The sequence below is a fragment of the Vulpes lagopus genome, chromosome 3 (genome assembly GCF_018345385.1).
Source record: "Vulpes lagopus strain Blue_001 chromosome 3, ASM1834538v1, whole genome shotgun sequence".
Taxonomy (NCBI): domain Eukaryota; kingdom Metazoa; phylum Chordata; class Mammalia; order Carnivora; family Canidae; genus Vulpes; species Vulpes lagopus.
Genome location: NC_054826.1, coordinates 120,082,617 through 120,102,860, shown reverse-complemented (window position 1 = coordinate 120,102,860; position 20,244 = coordinate 120,082,617). Strand labels below are relative to the sequence as shown.

General features: G+C 49.0%; 1 protein-coding gene across 4 annotated transcripts in view; it reads right to left on the bottom strand.

Annotated features, from left to right (window-relative positions):
- ZC3H7A (zinc finger CCCH-type containing 7A) overlaps window positions 1-15,209 on the bottom strand; it is a 37,313-nt gene extending 22,104 nt beyond the window's left edge. The window contains exons 1-4 of one of the 4 annotated variants that reach the window (XM_041748928.1): window positions 15,082-15,209; window positions 4,034-4,135; window positions 2,279-2,318; window positions 237-434 (exon numbers count right to left, since the gene is read on the bottom strand). In XM_041748928.1, coding sequence (XP_041604862.1) covers window positions 237-434; window positions 2,279-2,318; window positions 4,034-4,101 — 306 coding nt within the window. In that variant the 5' untranslated portion in view covers window positions 4,102-4,135; window positions 15,082-15,209. Of the gene's footprint in view, window positions 1-236; window positions 435-2,278; window positions 2,319-4,028; window positions 4,136-13,153; window positions 13,175-13,684; window positions 13,860-15,081 lie in introns of those variants that run through there. The other 3 variants (XM_041748929.1, XM_041748930.1, XM_041748931.1) reach the window with 3 other exon arrangements.
- Between the last annotated feature and the right edge of the window lie 5,035 nt (window positions 15,210-20,244).

The window sequence follows — 20,244 nt, the reverse complement described above, 5'->3', positions numbered from 1 at the left end:
TTTTTTTTAATTTTTTATTTATTTATGATAGTCACAGAGAGAGAGAGAGAGGCAGAGACACAGGCAGAGAGAGAAGCAGGCTCCATGCACCGGGAGCCCGACGTGGGATTTGATCCCGGGTCTCCAGGATCGCGCCCTGGGCCAAAGGCAGGCGCCAAACTGCTGCGCCACCCAGGGATCCCCCTGAAAAAGTTTTTTTTCTCTAGAAACATTATTTTAGAAAAATCACAACTCACCATATTAGAATAGCAAGCAATACGATTTATATGCAGTTTTTCAATTATTTCTTTAGGGATGACAATTTCTTCAGACTTGGCATAACCAGCTATATTCAAAGCTTCTGTGTACTGGCTTATTGAGTTGTTCCAATCACATTCCCGATAAACATCATTGCCTTCATTAAAAAGATTTCTCACAAGAGCACGTAAATAGACCTTTAAAAAAAGAAAGTTACCACTTGAAGCCCTTCACGGAACAAGTCAGGGTACTAGGAAATTTTCATTTTTGTACTGAAAACTTCAGAGCCTTTTATGATAAGCACAGTTCTAAGAAAATGGGAACCCAGACCATGCCACCACCATCTCAGCTAGGACTTCGTCTTCCTTGCTTTTTTAAGAGAAAATTCAATTTCTCATTATGAAGAAAAATGCAGCAAAATATTTGTTCACATCCCCAACTCTGTGCCCATGAGAAATTCCTCCAAGTGGAAACTCTGGGTCAGAAAGAATGAGCATCTTAAGGCTTCTGACCAGTATTTCTAAACTGCCTTCCAAAGGGGCAATAACAATAAACACACCTAGCAGTTTCCTTCATGGCACCCCCATGAACACTGGGTAGGTAGTATGTGTGCAATATGTGTGCACCTGTGTGTTTGTATACACATAAAACCCCTACTAATTTCTAGGTGAAAAACTGTACTCTTTTTTATTTGCATGTCTGATTACCAATGATTTCCCAAATTTATTGTTGCTAGGTCTTTTTTTTTTTTTTTTCCCCAGTTTCAGAGGTAGAATTTAGTTGTTTCTAGGTCTTTTTTTTTTTTTTTTAGTTTCAGAGGTGGAATTTAGTGACTCATCAGGCGCAAATAATGTCCCACATCTTCGTGGACCATTGTATTTCCTCTTTGTAACTGTTTGCTGAGGTCAATTACTGATTTGGGAGTGGGGTTATTAAACTTCTTTGTCACCGAAGAAGTAGAGCACATTCATTCTTTTGATACATATAAAAGTTCTGAAGTTTCCTTCATGATTTCCATTGCTGCTTTAATGTTTTAAGAGTCAGGATCAGATAAATAGTACAAGAACAGATAGATATTCAAGCTTTCAGTCTCATTTTATGAAATTCGTGTAAGCTGACAAAAGTAGTAAAGAAAACTGGAACGATCAACGTTTAACAAGGGAGGTGACTTGTGACATGCATGCCAGTTAACCTCTCGGGAACCCAGTTCCAAATGTAAATGTCAAGACTATAAAACATATTGTAAAATTAATGGAATGTTCCAGGATCTTTCTAGCCATAATACTCTCTGATTCTACAACTGTTTGGAGAGAGGGAGGGGAGAAGCAAGAAAACAGGAAGGAAACAGAGAAGAGGGAGAGAGAGAAGCAGGCAGAAAGAAGTGACATCTAGAAGGATCAAAACTCAGAGAGACAAAGAGCCACGGGTGAACTAACAGTGTGTACAGATGAGGGCCTTTAATCTAAGACCCAGAGAACCGGGCTTTCGCTGTGTTTTGAACTAGTTTCATCTCTAGCTGTTCCCTCCTAGGATCCTGGCACCATTTACTATTGTTAGAACCTCCCTTCTCTTTAATAAAAATGGAAGCTGCTGTGCGCTCTCCTTCACAACACATTCTGTCCCATTTGTTTTCAGTGAAATGAGAGGTGGACTAAGGGTAATTTTCAAGGGTCCCAGAAGAAAATTAGCACAACCTACACTCATGGAGGAAGGACGATACAGGACAACTGCCCACGCGTGCCAACAAATGACAACCTATACATGTTTGAGATTGGCAAACTCTTTCTGTAAGTGCCCAGAGAGTAAATATTTCAGGCTTTGTGGGCCATATGGTCTCTGTCTCAGCTACCATATGTCATGCAAGCAGCCACAGATAAATACGTCAACAAATAGGTATGGCTGTGTTCCAATAAAACTTTATTTACAGAAACAGGCAACAGGCCACATTGGGCCCACAAAGCAGCAGTCCACCAACCCCCACTACACATTATAGTTCCCAAGCTACTTGCAGGGCCGTTAAGCAGATATTCCCCATCATTACCGCATATTGTTCCTGTGTTCCTGGATATGACAGTGGTGACCTAAGAAGAAGAAAACAATTAATTTTAATCATCACACTCTTATCAGGATTTGTTCATCCAGGGGTCATCATAAAACTGAGGTTCTATTAGTTTGCCACAGGTTCAAAGCACATTTTTTTTTTTTTAATTTTTATTTATTTATGATAGTCACAGAGAGAGAGAGAGAGACAGAGACACAGGCGGAGGGAGAAGCAGGCTCCATGCACCGGGAGCCCCACGTGGGATTCGATCCCGGGTCTCCAGGATCGCGCCCTGGGCCAAAGGCAGGCGCTAAACCGCTGCGCCACCCAGGGATCCCCACATTTTATTTTTTATTTTTTTAAAATATTTTATTTACTTATTCATGAGAGACACAGAGAAAGACAGAGAGAGAGGCAGAGGGAAAAGCAGGCTCCATGCAGGCAGGACTCCAGGATCACGCTCCAAGCCAAAGGCAGGTGCTAAATCACTGAGCCACCCAGGGATCCCCTCAAAGCACATTTTAAAGACCTACCTTTCTTTACTACCATTATTCACACATAACTGTAGTCACGGGGGAAATAAAGAATCTGTAACTCTTCCCTTCTATTCTCTTGAGTAAATATTATACTTTTCTTTTCAAAACTATTTCTACTAAAAGAAGGCTTAATTCTTCAGATACCAAAAAGGTTTCCAAATAGCATGGAATGACAAATACTTTTTGATTCAGGTCACTGTAGTACAGAGAAGGTGGTCTCCTTCCCAGGAAAGACAGAGAGGCCCTTCTACAGGGACAAATCCGCCCAAGCCCTGGGCTGCCAGGCTCAAGAAGGCTAGTTAAAGCCCAAGCTTCTTAAGTTTGATTACAAAAGCCCTGTGTGCAAGTTCATTCTCAAGTCACTTCTCAGCCATCAGGAGTGCTCTGATGGGATCAGGTTCCAATTGCTCTTAGTCTAACATGTTCAGAGACGCTAAAGGATTTTCACTCTAAAAATCTGCAACGGGGGCAGCCCCAGTGGGGCAGCGGTTTAGCGCCGCCTGCAGCCTGGGGTGTAATCCTGGAAACCAGGGATCGGGTCCCATGTCGGGCTTCCTGCAAGGAGCCTGCTTCTCCCTCTGCCTGTGTCTGTGCCTCTCTCAATCTCTCTGAATAAATAAATAAATAAATCTTTAAAAATAAATAAATAAAAATAAATAAAAATCAGCAACAGTAAAAAAAAATTTAAAAAAATCAGTGACGGTAAGGTACATTTCAGGACACATAAGTAATCAAATGTACAAAAGCAAAAACTATTGCTCAATAAAAATATCTAATTTGAAACCTGAATAAGAAGACTTATAAACAGGACTTAAGGTTTCTTAGTCTAATACAGAAAAACAGAGCTGACCCCTTGAGCAACCCAGGCTTGAACTGCGTGGGTCCACTTAGAACTCTATCTTTTTTCTGTAAGTATGATAAAAGGCTAGAAACATATTTTTTTTCCTTGTGACTTTCCAAATGGTTTTTTCCTCCAGCTTACTTTATTTTAATATGGTAAATAACACATATAATGTATAAAATGTGTTCAACAACTGTTGATGCTATTGATCAGGCTTCCGGTCAACAGTAGGCTACTGTAGTTACATTTTGGGAGTCGAAAATCATACGTGGACTTTCAACCGCACGCGGGGTGGGGGGGGGGCGGTCCTGCACCCCTGAGCCCGCGTTGCCCAAGGGTCAACTGCATCACGGGACAGGAACGCAGGTGCAACCTTACTGTATAAACTGCAGTCCTTCCTTAATGTTCTGCTGCCTTTTTCTTCTCTCCTCGGACACACTGGACATGTTACCCCACACATCCACTTTCTAAATGATCAATCTGGAAAGAAACAAGGCACAGTTACAGAAGGCCCCGTGATGGTACCATGCATAATTTGCAGTCCTGCTGCACAACTACTTGTGGCCTCGTCCCTCTCTGCTGACTTGACCCCGGGGTCCTCGATGACAAGCACTCTGGCTGATCCAGAAGGTCCCTGTGGCCCACCACATGGAAGCATCAGCTTTTCACCCTCCTTTAAGGCCGAGCAGCCACACTGATTTTGTATGTTCCTCCTAAAGAATCTCCGAGAAAAAAGTCATTTTCTTCCAAGGGCCTCTTCTCTCCCCGGCCCTTCAGCTCCAGGTTTTCTTTCTTTCCTTTCTATACGCACGCACGCATAAGCTGCCACTAAAACAGTCCTGGCCTTGTTTTGCTTCTGGAAGCTCTCCAGAAGTGAAAAGTTTTCACATCCGTCTGCCTCATAGGGGCCTGACTTCCTGGTGAGCAGAGTGGAAACCTTATACATATTTTGTCACGCCAACTTCTGAAATAGTCCTTGTTCATACAACTGATAGAATAAAAAATCTGAATAAAGTCATTCGGTTGGAATTTTCTAGAAAGTAAGGGTTTACTTTCAACTTGACGCAGGCAAATGTCAACACAAGTCAATGCTGTTGATGTCTGCCCCCCACCTAATCACTGTTCAGGAAGCAATTCCCAACAAAGTTAAAGGAGAACCCCAGGGAAGAGATCTGTGATAAAGCACCATCGCCCAGTGTCCTAAACTAGGGCTTCTCCACCCAGAAGCTTGAGCCAGACAGCCCTTTATCATTGGGGGCCACCCTGTGCACGATAGGATGTTAACAGCACCCCTGGCCTCCATCCACTAGATGCCAGTAGTGACAACCAAAAGTCCCTCCAGGCCTTGTTAATGTCCCCTAGCAGGGGTGAGGAGGGGGCATGGTCACCCTGAGATGAGTACTGGGGTCGAAGCCTAAGAGGACATCTTCTCACACAAACTGTACATTTGAACTCATGTGATGGATGGGGAACTCGTACCCAAGCTTCAAGTAAATAGCTGAGATGTTTTAGTTTCACTATTGCTTGACATTTGTAGTTTTACTTTTAAATCTGTTACAAACTGTATGTAGGAAAAAAAAAAACTGTAGGTAGGGGTGGGGACAAGTGTTGGAATGCCCCAAGGGTGTGTAACTGATAATTTTTTAAAATACTGTCAGTTCTAAACATTTTGATCTTCTGCCTAAGTTGCCACTTTACTGAAGTATTTGTATGTGAAATGATCTATCTGGGATTTGCTTTAAAATATTTCAGCAGGGCACCTGGGTGGCCCAGGTGGTTAAGTGTCTAACTCCATCTCAGCTCAGGTCCTGATCTCAGGGTTGTGAGTTCAAGCCCTGAGCTGGGCTCTGCATTGGGTGTGGAGCTGAATGAATGAATGATAAAAAAAATAATAAAAAAATATTCCAGCAACCAAAAAAAAGGAGGGGGTGGGGACAAAACAGTAGAATGTGGCCAATTGGTGACAAACACAGGGATTCTTTCTACTTAGTCAACATTCTAAATTTTCCAAAATAAATGTTTACAAACCCCAGGACACAGAAGTAAAATGGCATTATTTCTCGAGTTTGTTTTGCAGGTAATCTAGCTTAAAGGAGGATGAACAGGTGGAAATAAATAAAACAAGACCACGGAAAATATGGACACCTGTCCCAAGCAGCAATGGGAGGTGTATGGGGTTCCTCCTACACTTCCACTTGACATGTCTGACCATTCCCTTAGCAAAAAAAAATTTAATCCCTACTTGCATGTACAAAGTTATTTAAGGAGTATTTGTAAGAAAAAAGGATCAAAAATGTACTCAATGCCTGTCAAGAAGGAAATGGATTGTGCCAAGAAAACTGCCCTGGAAAAACACAGGTAAGGTGTGAGTGTCCACAAAATGACCCTGTTCTGATTCTTAATAAAAGGGTGAGGAGGGGATCCCGGGGTGGCTCAGCGGTTTGATGTCTGCCTTCGGCCCAGGGCGTGATCCTGGAGATCCGCGTCGGGCTCCCTGAGTGGAGCCTGCTTCTCCCTCTGCCTGTGTCTCTGCCTCTCTCCTGTGTCTCTCATGAATAAATAAATACAATAAAAAATAAAAGGGTGAGGAGACACTATATATTCACATTTGCTTATACATCCATAAAACAGCTCCAGATGGAACCACAGCAGTGGCAGAAAACTGAGGGAAAGGCCTTGTCACTGAGTACCTTTAAAACTTGCTTCCTGGGGACGCCTGGGTGGCTCAGAGGTTGAGCATCTGCCTTCGGCTCAGAGCGTGATCCTGGGGTCCCGGGATCAAGTCCCGCATAGGGCTCTTTGCAGGGAGCCTGCTTCTCTCTCTGCCTATGTCTCTGCCTCTCTGTCTCTCATAAATAAATAAATAAAATCTATAAAAAATAATAATTAAAAAATAAATAAAGTGGGGCCAATTTAGAACCAGAGTTTACTGCTCAAAGGCACTCGGATTAGCACTCAGGGGTGTCATAGCAGTCGGGCCTGAAAGTCAGTGACAAAAGAAAAGGTGACCCAAATCAAGAATTCTTCCCCGTCTTCAGTGAACAAGACACCTTCCTCCCAACCTCTGTACAGGGAAGGTGGGGAATTAGTTTGAGGTCTCTGTTGGCTAAAAAGGGACTCCGGGATCCTGATAATCCACTGAGTTAATAGCCTTAGGGCTATTTCCCCAGAAAGTGCCAGAAAACCTTGAACCTCGACCTCTTAAGGACAAAGGGCATGTGGCAAAGAGCTGACAACTCAAGCAGGTGATTAAGAGGAAATAAGTCGCAAGCTCTTTTAATAGCACAAAACACTTGCCTCCTTTAAAGATTTAGGAACATAGTATCAAGGGATAGATACGCAAAAATAGTAGGATAGGGAATTTCATGTTCTTATAGTCTTCTTCCCCCAAAACGGCATTATGAAAAACTGTACAAACCGTAAAGTTAAAAATCTTTCTCAATGAACACCACATACTATGTTCTACAATGACTATTCATTGTTTACCCCATCTGCCCATCTTTATCCACCCACCCATCCCTCTGTCCATCCATCAATCTACCTTATTATTTTGATAAACTGCAAAGCGGCACAAATCAATCGTAATTCATCAGTAAGCGCCTCAGCATACATATTATCATCCTAGATTTCAGGATTTGTTTACAGTTTGGGGTTTTTTTTTTTTTTTTAAGGTAAAATGCAGAAACTTTTTTCCCTTATAAAATGCATAGTTTTAAGGCAGGTTTTGACAAAGAATATGTTCCTGTGACCCAGACCCAGACCCCAATCTTGACATAATACCATTACTGGCATGCTAGAAGTTCCCACAGACCCCTTCCCCAGCTGGTCCCTACCCCACTCCTGCCCTTGGCAATCCGTTCTGATTGTCTTCATCGTAGATAAGTTTCACCTGAGAAATACAACCTCTTTCCCATTTTGAAAGAGAAAAGAAGAACACTTTTTTTACACATCACCTTATTTTTGGATCCAGCTAAAATCTGGCTTCAATTTTCAGGTGAGGAAGGATTTGATAAAGTTAATCCAAAAGCCACTTTTCTCATTCAAAATCGGCAGCACATGACAGGTACACACTCCCTCCTCAAGAGAGGGGCTTCACGAACCCCAGCTGGCCTTCAACAGGAGAGCTCCTTCTTTCTCCCCCAGCCACTCTCCCCCCTCCAGGACCTTCTGCACCGCCCAGTGCTCAAGGCCCTCTGCCCGTCTGAGAGCTCTACTAGATGTCTCATAAGAATTGCAAACTGTTTAAGGAGTAAGATTTTCATATTAGGTGGTCAACAGGAGAGTCTCCTCTCCAGCCACTTGGCCACCCATCTGCCCTTCCTGAGGGCAATCACTCATTGTCACTGGTCTCTTCTATGTCCTGACAAAGAAATTCTGTGAAACAACAGAGTACCTTGACAGTGCAGTGGTTACATGAAATCTCTGCATGGGATAAAACTGCAGAGACCGACAGACAGACACACACACACATACACACACACAAGTGTATGTAAAACCGGTAAGAGTAAGAGCCTGTAGTTTGGTTAGCAGCATTCAACGAATCTCAGTTTCCTGGCTTTGATGCCTCACTACAGTTCTGTAAGATAGCACCACGGGGGGGAGTGGATGAAGGGCTCATGGGCCTCCAAATACCACTTTAGCAACTTCCTGTGAGTTTATAATTTCTCTCAAAATAAAAAGTTAAACATATCCCGTGTCTGTTATTCTGTATACAAACTGGGGTTCCCTGGGACACCTGGGTGGCTCAGGGGGTGAGCGTCTGCCTTTGGCTCAGGTCATGATCCCGGAGTCCCAGGATCGAGTCCCACATAAGGATCCCCGCTCGGAGCCTGCTTCTCCCTCTGCCTGTGTCTCTGCCTCTCTCTGTGTCTCTCATGAAAAAATAAAAATCTTTAAAAACAAACAAACAAACTGGGGTTCCCAGCATGCTCTGCACCTTGCTTTCGTCTCCTAGTGCCTGACCTCAAAGGTCACTCCCTCTCAGAGCACATGAGAAGCTGCTTTAACTGTCATGTTCTGTGTGATACAGTCATACCCTAATTTCTGATGCACATTTGGGTTGTTTCCAATCTCTAAACTTCATCAAGTACTCTAGACATTTCATTTAGGTCTTTCTTCAAAGAAGTTCCATCGGCACCTGGGTGGCTCAGTGATTGAGCATCTATCTGCCTTCGGCTCAGGGTGTGATCCCGGGGTCCTGGGATCGAGTCCCACATTGGGCTCCCCATAGGGAGCCTGCTTCTCCCGCTGCCTATGTCTTCGCCTCTCTGTGTCTCTCATGAATAAATAAAATATCTTTTAAAAAGAGTTCTGTCGGGGAAAGGGTGCATGTGTTTGTTCACTTTACCAGCTACCACCAAGGTATAACACGACCCTGCCCACCAACGCACAAGGGCCCCGATTTTGCCACTTCACCAACCAGTTATCCAAGGTTTCACTCCTGCCAACCAGGGAGGTGAGAAACATGTGGCAACAGTGTGACGATGTGACCAGATTTTGTCTCAGCCCTTCTATCATTAGTGATAGAAGCATGTAGCTGCTCAGCTCGTGAAATTTAAGAGTCATTTGTACTTCCTGCACCATAAACTGTCTGCTCGGGTCTTTTGCCCATTGTCCTTCCAGGCTGCACCCTCCTCATTCAGGAAAGTTCTTTATATAGAGAGGAAAGTAGTCTTTTCTGGTGCTGTTATTGTTTTTCCCCACTTGATGACAATCCTTCTCCTTAGGTCTGGTTTTTATACTTTTTGACAGCAGTTTTTATCCCTAAGTAGCTGAATTTATCAATATTCTCTTCCATGGTACCAGGATCTTGACACACTTACATATACCTTCACCACTTTGAAGTTATAAAATAACTCTCCATGTTTTCTCTTCATATTCTTATTGTTTCATTTAAGAAAAAACTTTTTAAAGATTTTGAGTGAGAGAGAGAGAGAGAGCATGGGGAAGGGGTGGGGCAGAGGGAGAAGCAGACTCCCCGCTGAGCAAGGAGCCTGAAGGGGGACATGATCCCAGGATCCGGGGAACATGACTTGAGCCAAAGGCCGACCCCTAACCGACTGAGCCACCCAGGCGCTCCTCCTCCCCAAATTTTTTTAATGTGACCCAGCAGCTGACTGTGAGAACTGATGTAGAGATATATATATTCCCCTCCCAAAGAGCTACCCAGATGCCCAAGCCTCCTTTATAGGAAGGCCATCTATTCTACGCTGATCCTCCATGGAAGGCCACATACCATATGCGAAATTCTGTGGTTTTTACTCAGCATTTCTGACTTGAACGGTCCTAACACTAGGCCGTCCTGCCGACCCCAACCTTGCACCCGAAAGACCTACCCTTTCAGTGATGAAACCATTTTCTCGCCACTTGCTCAAACCAGAAACCTGGCACCATCCTCTTCTCTCACATCCCACTTCCATCAACCCACTGACCGAGCTCATAAGTGACACTGTAGAATACGTACAGGGCGCCCCAAATCTGACCACTTCCCACGACTTGCTCCGCCACCCCTGGCCTGGATCACATCATACCATCCCGCCTAGATGTCGCAATATCCTCCTTCCCCGGCCTCTGCTCTAGGCCTGGGTCCTCTCCACTGTCCCCTCCCCCATGCACTTCCCACCCTAAACTAAAAGGAATGCTCTTTTATTTTTTTTTAAGATTTTATTTATTTATTCACGAGAGAGGCAAAGAGAGAGAGAGACAGAGGCACAGGCGGAGGGAGAAGCAGGCCCCATGCAGGGAGCCCGGTGTGGGACTCGATCCTGGGACTCCAGGATCACACCCTGGGCCGAAGGCAGGCGCTCAACCACTGAGCCACCAGGGCTGCCCAGGAAAGCTCTTTTAAAAACAAGAATCAGTTATGACAGCCCGGCTTTAATTCCTTCAGTGGCTTTCCTAGGACTGAGAATAAATTCCGGAGTCCTTCTCGTGATCTATCAGGTCCGGGAGGGTCCTTCTGACCTCTTCTCACACTACTCTCACACACCCACTCATTCAGCTCCCACCACGCTGGCCTTCTGTGGGCCTGTGGAATGAGTCAAGGGCTCCGTGTCTCTGGGGCATTGTGCTTGCTCATCCCTTCGCCCAAAACACACTTCCCAGAACTACACAGAGCTGGTTCCTTTTCTTCCTGGAGTCCTGGCTTACATATCCCCTTTAGAGGCCTTCCCTTACCCCCTAAATTGCTGCCACATCCCGAGCTCACTGCGCCACTCACTTCCAGGGGTACCTCGTCTTTCTTAGTCCTGACTGTAAGCCAATATCGGGATCCAGGACAACACACATTTGAATGGAAGAACGAATGAAATGGCCAAGCGTAAAGAGAATGATTCCTACCAAGTTCAAGAGGCCTGAGAGTTTAACACCTTGCACAAATGTTCACTGAAGGACAGGTGGGACAAAGGAGGGCCCCAGGGAGGAAATGATGAGGCAGGCAGAGCTGTCTGTGGTGGACTCTGCCTCCAACCCTTTGGGGGGGGTGTAAATCAACAGGGTGGGGATCCATTAAGGACCGGGACAGAGAGAAAGACCAGAAGCCAACCCTGCAGGAGCACAAGGACGGGTTTCCTTCACTACCAACAGGGGAGACCATGGCAGACACACCTCCCCCTAAAGGAAAGGGGAGCGGAGCAGGAGAGCTTTGAACAGTACACTGGAAAGCAAGAAATTCAACTAAACAGAAGCTTCGTTAAATTATCTCATGTTTTGCAAGCTGGAGATCCGCATCATCAACTTTCTCTCATCAGCTGATTTTAAATCTGTTAATCATTCTGAAGTTTTATGTAGGGAGAAAAGATAGTCCGGATCTTCATTATAATTCCTTAATTAAGACAGCCCGGGTGGCTCAGCAGTTTAGCGCTGCCTTCAGTCCCAGGGTGTGATCCTGGAGACTGGGGATCCAGTCCTATGTGGGGCTCCCTGCATGAGGCCTGCTTCTCCCTCAGCCTGTGTCTCTGCCTCTCTCTCTTCTCTCTGTGTGACTATCATAAAAAAAAAAAAAAAAATTCCTTGGGGATCCCTGGGTGGCTCAGTATTTAAGCGCCTGCCTTTGGCTCAGGTAGTGATCCTGGAGTCCCAGGATCGAGTCCCACATCAGGCTCCCTGCATGGAGCCTGCTTCTGCTTCTCCCTCTGCCTGTGTCTCTGCCTCTGTGTGTGTGTGTGTGTCTCTCATGAATAAATAAAATCTTTTAAAAAATTAAAAATAAAAAATAAAATTCCTTAATTACTCAGTGCCTGTAGAGTGAAACCAATTATACTAAAGTCTGGGACGATGCACAATGTTGTTAGCTAGACACTGTATTCATATCCATGACATTTGGGCCTCACAAGATAACTTTAGAAACTAGCTGCCCTTAAGAGAAGACACCACCGTAAGTGATCCGTGATGGCCACAGTGTTAGGCAGAAACAGCTAACCCTCAGCGCCCATCCTGGATGCCAAGCGCAGGTCTAAGCGCGGTGTGTGTATTGAATCATTTAATCCTCATAATAGTCTCGAGAGATATGTACCATGAGGACACTTTTGCACAGAGAAGTGACGCAAGCAGTCCAGGATCGGAGCTATGAAGTGGCAGGGCTAGATTTCAGAGCCAGACAGTCTGGCTCCAGGCCCGAATTCTCATTACACCACGCTATGCCACACTGTAAGTGGCAGCGATGCCAGGAGGAGGCCGAGCAGTCTAAGTGGGCCCTGGACTGTGCTCCAAAAGGCAAATACAGCCCCGACAGGCAGGTGGGCATTTTCAAGCCACCCGAGGGGAACAGAATAAACACACCCCTGCACACGCACACACACAATGACAGGCTCAAGGGGTTTCACACCGGAATGCAGCAGATGCAAGGGAGTTAGGATACCAGTCCGGGGAAAATCTGCATCTGGAAATATGCTCCGCTCGTAATATGTTTAAACACGAGGGATGAATACTAAACAGTCTTACAAGACACACACAGGAAGTGAGAAAGTGGGCAGGGTATACGGTGCAGTGTTTGTACTTTGCCTAAAAAGGTACCTCTAAATTTCAAGTGAAAAATCATAGTTACCAGCCTAGATTAAATTCTATTATCAGACTCCCGCCTGTATGTGCAATGGTGTAAACAAACAAACAAAAAGTAGTGAAAGCAACTTTACTGTCAACCCGGTCTTTCAACAGTTAGCTCACTCTGTAACACTTACAAAAGTGGCTACAAAACAAAAACAAAAACAAAAAAACAAAAAGTGGCTACATCGCGACCCTCAGAGACTGCAAACCCAGGCCGTGAAACATCACAGCTAGTCTTCCACTTTCTCGAAACAATGACTCCTCTAATGGATACTTTGTTATGAGACAGACAACCAGCACCCCCCAAGCAAAAGTCACAGTAACTCAGAGGAAGGCCTTTCCAGGTCCTTTGCGCGGCAAGAGTCCCTGAAAATCTACACGCTCTCTACAGAGCCCACACACAGATACTGGCAAATATTCATCCTCGATAACCCGCGATCCGATTGTGATTCTCACCTAACACAACTACTTCCAGATTCCGATACATAGCAGAGAGAGAAAATTTTTCAACAAAGACAATTTTGTCCATTAGCTCGAATTACTCTGCCAAAAGGAAAAAAAAAAAAAAAAAAAACGAGGACAAGATCTCATTTGCAATCAGCTCAGCAGTTCAGCTCGGCTCAGAGTGACCCAGAGAGGCAGAGGCTCCCTGAGAGCCTGGGGGACGGGAGGCCACTTGCCGCCGGGGAAGCAGGAAAAGGTAAGCAGATGGCCCAGGCTCCCAGCCGCCCTGCCCCCCCTTCCGATGCTCAGCCGGGGCACTGTCCAATAGAAATAGAAGGCGAGCCACATATGTAATTTCAAATTTCCGAGTTGCCACGTTCAACAAGAGTAAAAAGATAACCGGTGTGAGTCATCTTAACGATTTTAGTCGACCTAAATTAGTTTCAAAATACTATCATCTTCACATGCACTAAAGGCAAAAAAAAAAAAAAAAAAAAAAATTATGAGGTCTTTCACTGTTGGGTTTTCGCCCCCTTTCCCTACCCAGGGTTTGAAATCAGGTCTGTCTTTTCCAGCCTTTCAGCCGGCGCACGCCCAGCTGGGTCCCCAGCCCACACCGGCGGCGCGGCCCGGGGCCCGCGGAGGTCCGCTCGCTCGGTCCCCAGCACGGGCCCCTCCCCGAGGTGCGGGCGCTGGGGGGCCGCGAGGGCAGCCCCGCGCCGCTGAGCCCCCCCCCCCCGCGGGCGCAGGCGCAGTCCCGGGCCCAGCGGGCGCTTCCCGCGGTGGACCACACCCCTGCCAGGGCCGTCCCCAGCCGAGCCCCCGCGCTAACGGGAACTGACAGCTCTGCGTTCCTCAAGGGCGGGGGGAGAAACCCCAGACCCGGCGGTCTCCGCATCCCCGGGAGACGGGAGGCCGTCCGCCGCGCCCCGCGCAAAGGAAAGGCGGGGGGATGGTCACCCCGAAACACGGGAGCCCCGCGCTGGGCGCGCATCCCTCCCGCCCGCAAACCCAAGACACTGATTTGGGCGCCCGGGGTCACCCGATGGACACGCACGCGATGGACACGCACGCGATGGGGCGGGGGCAGGAGGTGCCAGCGGGCACGCGGGGGGCTGGGTGGCGGGGGGTCGCCCCGCGCCCGAGAGCTGGGGGGGAGGGGGGGAGCGGAGGGGGCCCGGGGTCACCAGATGGACACGCACGCGATGGGGCGGGGGGCGGGGGCAGGAGGTGCCAGCGGGCACGCGGGGGGCTGGGTGGCTGGCAAGGGGTCGCCCCGCGCCCGAGAGCGGGGGGAGGGGGGAGCGGAGGGGCCCCGGGGCCACCAGATGGACGGGCACGCGATGGGGCGGGGGGCGGGGGGCAGGAGGTGCCAGCGGGCACGCGGGGGGCTGGGTGGCGGGGGGTCGCCCCGCGCCCGAGAGCGGGGGGAGGGGGGAGCGGAGGGGCCCCGGGGTCACCAGATAGACGGGCACGCGATGGGGCGGGGGGCGGGGGGCGGGGGCAGGAGGTGCCAGCGGGCACGCGGGGGGCTGGGTGGCGGGGGGTCGCCCCGCGCCCGAGAGCGGGGGGAGGGGGGAGCGGAGGGGCCCCGGGGTCACCAGATAGACGGGCACGCGATGGGGCGGGGGGCGGGGGGCGGGGGCAGGAGGTGCCAGCGGGCACGCGGGGGCTGGGTGGCTGGCAAGGGGTGGCCCCGCGCCCGAGAGCGGGGGGAGGGGAGGGGAGGGACGGACGGGAGGGAGCGGGACCGGGGGAGGGGGAGGCAGCGGGGGGGCCCGATCTCCCGATCTCCCCCGGGGGCCCCGCCGCCGCCGCCCTGCCCCGCCCCGCCCGCCGTCCGTTACCGGGCGCGCGCGAGCACGAGGCGGCGGCGGCGGCGGGCGGGCGCGCGCGGGCGGGGGAGGAGCGCGGGGCGCGGGGCGGGGGCGCCCACCTACCTGCGGGGACGGCCGCGCCGGCGGGGCGCGGGGCGCGGGGCGCGGGGCGCGGGGCGCGGGCGGCGGGCGGCGGGCGGCGGGCGGCGGGGCCCGGGCGCTCGCTCGCAGCTTCCCTCGGCGACCGGCGGCGGCGGCGGGTCGGCGGCGCCCGTGCGGCGCCCTCTGGCGGCGGGAGGCCGCGCCCGGCGCCCGGGAGACGCGGCCATTGGCTGCGCCCGCGAGCGTGGTTGCCGGGGCGGCGGCGCCACGTCGGGCCGGGCCCGGGCCGGGGCAGGGGCCGGGCGGGCGGCGGGGGCGCGGCGGCGGGACCCCGCGTGCTGGGGGCGCCGCGTGTGCGCGCCGGGGGCGGCAGCGGGACGGCCCGACCCGGAGCTGACCCCCTTCGCGTCTCGGGCGCCTCCCCGAGGACCGGGAGCCCGGAGCCACCGGCGCGCGCCCCCACCCCCACCCCCACCCCGATCTCCCAGACGGGGGCGCGCGGCGCTCCGGCAGCCCCGGGGTGCAGGGCCCGGCTCCCCGTCCCGCCCCCCGTCCCGCCCCCCGTCCCGCTCCCCGTCCTTGCTCCCCGTCCTGCAAGCGCCAGCCCAGCGCCACGTCAGCTCTGTGCCCTGGGCCGCCAGGTGCCCCCGGAGGCGCGGGGCCGAGAGCAGGGACACAGACCCTGAAGCCAGGGGGCAGGACGCGCAGGGGGGCAGGGGGGCCTCCGAAGGTGACAGCTGTCAGGCCACGGGCATGCACAGATAAGACGCCCCCCCCCCCCCCCCCCGGAGGAGGGAAGGACAAGTGCAAAGGCCCTGAGGCTGGAGCTCGGTGTTTAGGGAGCAGCAAAGGCCTCTACCTTCGTGTGTGTAAGGGGAGAAAGGTGCGAAGAAGAGCAGGGCCATGATGGGAATGAGGAGTTTGTTCTATGTGGCCTGAGAGTCCCTCCTGGAATCTGAATTCGGATTGCCATAATCTTGATTTGCATTCTAGACAGTTCTCTTGGGCTACTGTGCAGAGACTAGGGTCATAGGAGGGACAGGATCAGGAACAAGGAGGCTAGCCGAGTGGCTCTCACAGTGGCTATGGGGATGTGGACTTACACATCAGCTGTGCTGGGAGCCTGGGTGGCTCGGTGGCTCAAGGCATGACCCCGGGGTCCTGGGATCCAGTCCCCCATGGGGCTCCCCGCAGGGAGCCTGCTTCTCCCTCTGCCTGGGTCTTTGCCTCTCTTGTGTGTCTCTCATGAATAAATAAATAAAATAAATAAAATAAAATAAAATAAAATAAAATAAAATAAAATAAAATAAAATAAAATAAATAAAAACAAATCAGCTGTATTAGTCAACGGAGGCTATCATAACAAAATGCCACAGACCTGGTGGCCTAAAAACAAGAATTTTCTCATAGCTCTAGAGGCTGGAAGTCCAAGATAAAGGCGACAGTTGGTTTCTGGTGAAAACTCTCTCCTTGGCATTCAGGTGTCCACCTCCTCACAGTGTCCTCGTATAGCCTTTCCTTGCACACACATCCCTAGTGTCTTTTTCTCGTCTTATTGGCCTAGGGTTCACTCTTATGACATCTTTTAACCTGAATAACCTCAATAAAAGCCTTATAGCTAGATACAGTCACATGCACATTAGGATATGGATTTGGAGGGGACACAATTTGGTCTATTAACACCAGGTAAGCACCGTGGCAGGAACATCCAGAGAGAGCTGACAGGGGCCATGGCTTCAGGGAAGGCTCCTCTAAGGAAGAGGTTCTTAGGGCCAGAGGCTGCTTGTCATTCAGGGCTCAGCTCAAATGGCTTCTCTTGGGGAGGCCTGCCCGCAGCCCATCTAACAGTGCCCATGAGCACAGCATGCAGCTTGGTCCTTACAGCAGTCCTCACTATCTGGAATGATCCTGTTTAATCATCTGGGTACTTACTTACAGCCTATTTCCACCCCACTAGGACAGCAGAGAGCCTTCATGTTCTGTGGTGCATTCCCAGCCCCTAGAATAGTGACTAGCACTTCGTAAACGCTTCTCGAATGGATGTCCACAGGAACCCCAGAGCTGAGATCCGTAGGAGGTACGAGAGTAACTGGCTGCAGGGATGCATGGAGAGAAGAGGGAAAATTTTAAGTCAGAAGATCCCAAGAGGCCAGAATGGCCAAAACCACAGAGTACTGGTTGGGGTACCAGGGAGATGAGATGAGCAAGGGCCAGGCCCTGGAGGTCATCATAAAGCCACAGGAAGGTGCAGGCTCTTCGGCCAATACAAGGAAAAAATCAAGATTGTATTAGTTTCCTGTTGCTGCTGTCACAGATCATCACAAACACAGTGACTTAAAACAACACATATTATCTGACAGTTCTGGAGGTCTAGAGTCTGAAATGGGTTTCACTGAGCTAAAGTCAAGGTGTTGGCAGAGCCGGTTCCTTCTGGAGGTGCCAAGAGAGAATCTCTCCTCTTGCTATCCCCAGCTTCTAAATTTTTTTTTTTTAAGATTTTATTTATTCATCAGAGAGAGAGAGGCAGAGACACAGGCAGAGGGAGAAGCAGGCTCCATGCAGGGAGCCCGACATGGGACCCGATCCCAGGACCCCAGGATCACACCCTGGGCTGCAGGCGGCTCTAAACCGCTGGGCCACCGGGGCTGCCCCTATCCCCAGGTTCTAGAGGCCATCCTAATTCCTTGGCTCAGGGCACCTTCCTCTAACTCAGGGCATGGCTCTGACTCTGCTTCTGTTACAGCTTCCCCGGCTCTCCTTTTTCTTGTGATTACATTGGGCCCACCCAGATCATTCAAAATGCTCTCCCTATCAGACTTCGTCCTGTGACCGACAATTTGTACTCTGAAGAGAAGCCATTCTTTTTTATGTAGGAGTGTTTTTCCTAAGGTGTGTTCTATAGTGATTTCAATCTTCCTTCTTACCTTGGATACTGTACTCTGCATGTTGTCCCACCTGTTATTTCTCTGCTGTATGAGGAGTCAGTATTTAGGACTGTTTCTGGTCACCTTGGTTTTCCTTTCAGTGGGGCACTAAATTAGATATCCTAGTGAAGGATTCTTATCTCCCAATGCTCATAAGGAGACACTCAAGTGATTGCTCTGTGGGCCTCAGTGTCTCTGGACAGCAGCTCCCGCACCTACAGAATGATGATGGTGTTTGCCCTATTTAATTTATAAGTTCTTCAAGATTCTCAGCTAAAGCTGGCCTGCACACATAACAAGAGTATTTTTTTGTTTGGTTGTTTTATATATTCACATTCTAAGTTCCCTCCAAAGGAAAAAAAAAAGTTCTATATAGTGATAAATACCACACTCTCTCACCCAAGCTCCTCCAAATAAATATAAGGTGAATGTTACAGAATGAGTATTCGTGTCCCCCTGAATTTCTCTGTTGAAATCCTAATCCCCAATGTGATGGTATTAGGAGGTGTGGCCTTTGGGAGGTGATTAGGTTTTGAGAGTAGAGCCCTTCTGAATGGGATTAGTGCCTTCCCCAAAAGAGGTCCCAGAGATATGATTTCTCGTTCCACCATGTGAAGACACAAGACAAGACGGCGGCCGTCTGCAAGCCAAGAAGCCCGTCTCACCTGACACCAGAGCTGCTGGCACTTGGATCTTGGACTTCCAACCTCCAGAGCTTTGAGAAATAAATGTTGTTGAAGCTCCTCTCTCTATAATACTCTTTTAGAGCAGCCAGATGGACTATGGCTGTGAACCCCTGAGCTCTATCTAAGTTGCTGTTAGGAGGTGAAAGGAGAAGGACTTTGGAGTCTGGAAAACTTGGGCTAATTCCCAACTTGCTCCCTACCCATCTGGGTGAGCCCTAGGCCAGTATCTTAATATTTCAGAGGCTTGACAGTGCCCCCGGCATGGTAAGGATTGAGTAACACAAATGTATAGAAGGCACCTGGCACCCTGAGTGTGTTCAGTAGCTGTAGCAGTTACCTCTCCTTAGAGGAGCGACTACTGAATGGGGTAAGCTTTCCAGCATAATCTTTGGAGTGGGAAGGGGCACTTGCATGCCACTCCACCCCAGACATTGAGGCATATTCCCTGGCCCACCTGGGAGTTAGCACCTTTGCAGAAACTGTTCCCATGGGACGCAATAGAGAGGTGGCCTATCTCTTAGGTACACTGAAGCAGAAGCATGCTTGAGGGTCACTGGCTTAAAATTGGAGCCTCAGGGACTACTGGGCGGCTAGGTGGTTGAGTGTCTGCCTTTGGTGGCTCAGGGCATGATCCCGGGGTCTGGGGATCAAGTCCCACGTTGGCCTCCTTCCATGGAGCCTGCTTCTCTCTGTGCCTATGTCTCTCATGAATAAATAAATAAATAAATAAATAATAAAATCTTTTTAAAAAATGGAGCCTCAATCTTGGAACATTATCACTAAATGCAGAGATGGACTGACTGGAGGGACAACATCAAATAAAGAATAATGAAAATAATCTGTTTGCTAATACTACATACCAAATTTCAGAAAAGGAAATTTTATAGCACTCAGACGTGAAAGACATGCTAAATGTTTGCCAAGCGACAATGTGATCATTGCACAAGCCACATGCATCAACATGTGTCAGTGAATCATAGGGAGCTCTGTACTGGAACCTAAATGTGCACCATAACACAGTTAATATTACTTTCCTTCATGAATAATCAAGTGAATTGAACAATCCCCGTGAATCACCTGGGCTATGCTTCTTCCAAATGAAGCTTAGATGAAATGCTGAAGTGTAAGAAAGATACAAAAAGTATCGACTGGATTCCTTTATCTCCCTACGCTGGTTGCCTGGACATCAAGTTAATGTGTAACTAAGAAAAAAAAAGTTTAATGTGTAACTAACTGCAAGCTAGCCACTAAATACTAGCCACTAAACAAGGCAAATATTCAAGGAAATTTCAACCAAATATTCAAGGGAAAAAAGCAGATACATAAATAATATGGGGGATAATAAGACAGACTTTGCATTTTACTTGTTGACATTTTTTCCAGTAATTTTTAGGAGCTCTCCTGAAGGATACTCTGCACACTGGTAGGAAAACATCTTTGCTTCTGGACTTCTTTTCCTTCTGGATTTTTAAAAAATATTTTATTTATTTATTCACGAGAGATACAGAAAGAGAGGCAAAGACACAGGCAGAGGGAGAAGCAGGCTCCCTGCGGGAGGAGCCCGACGTGGGATT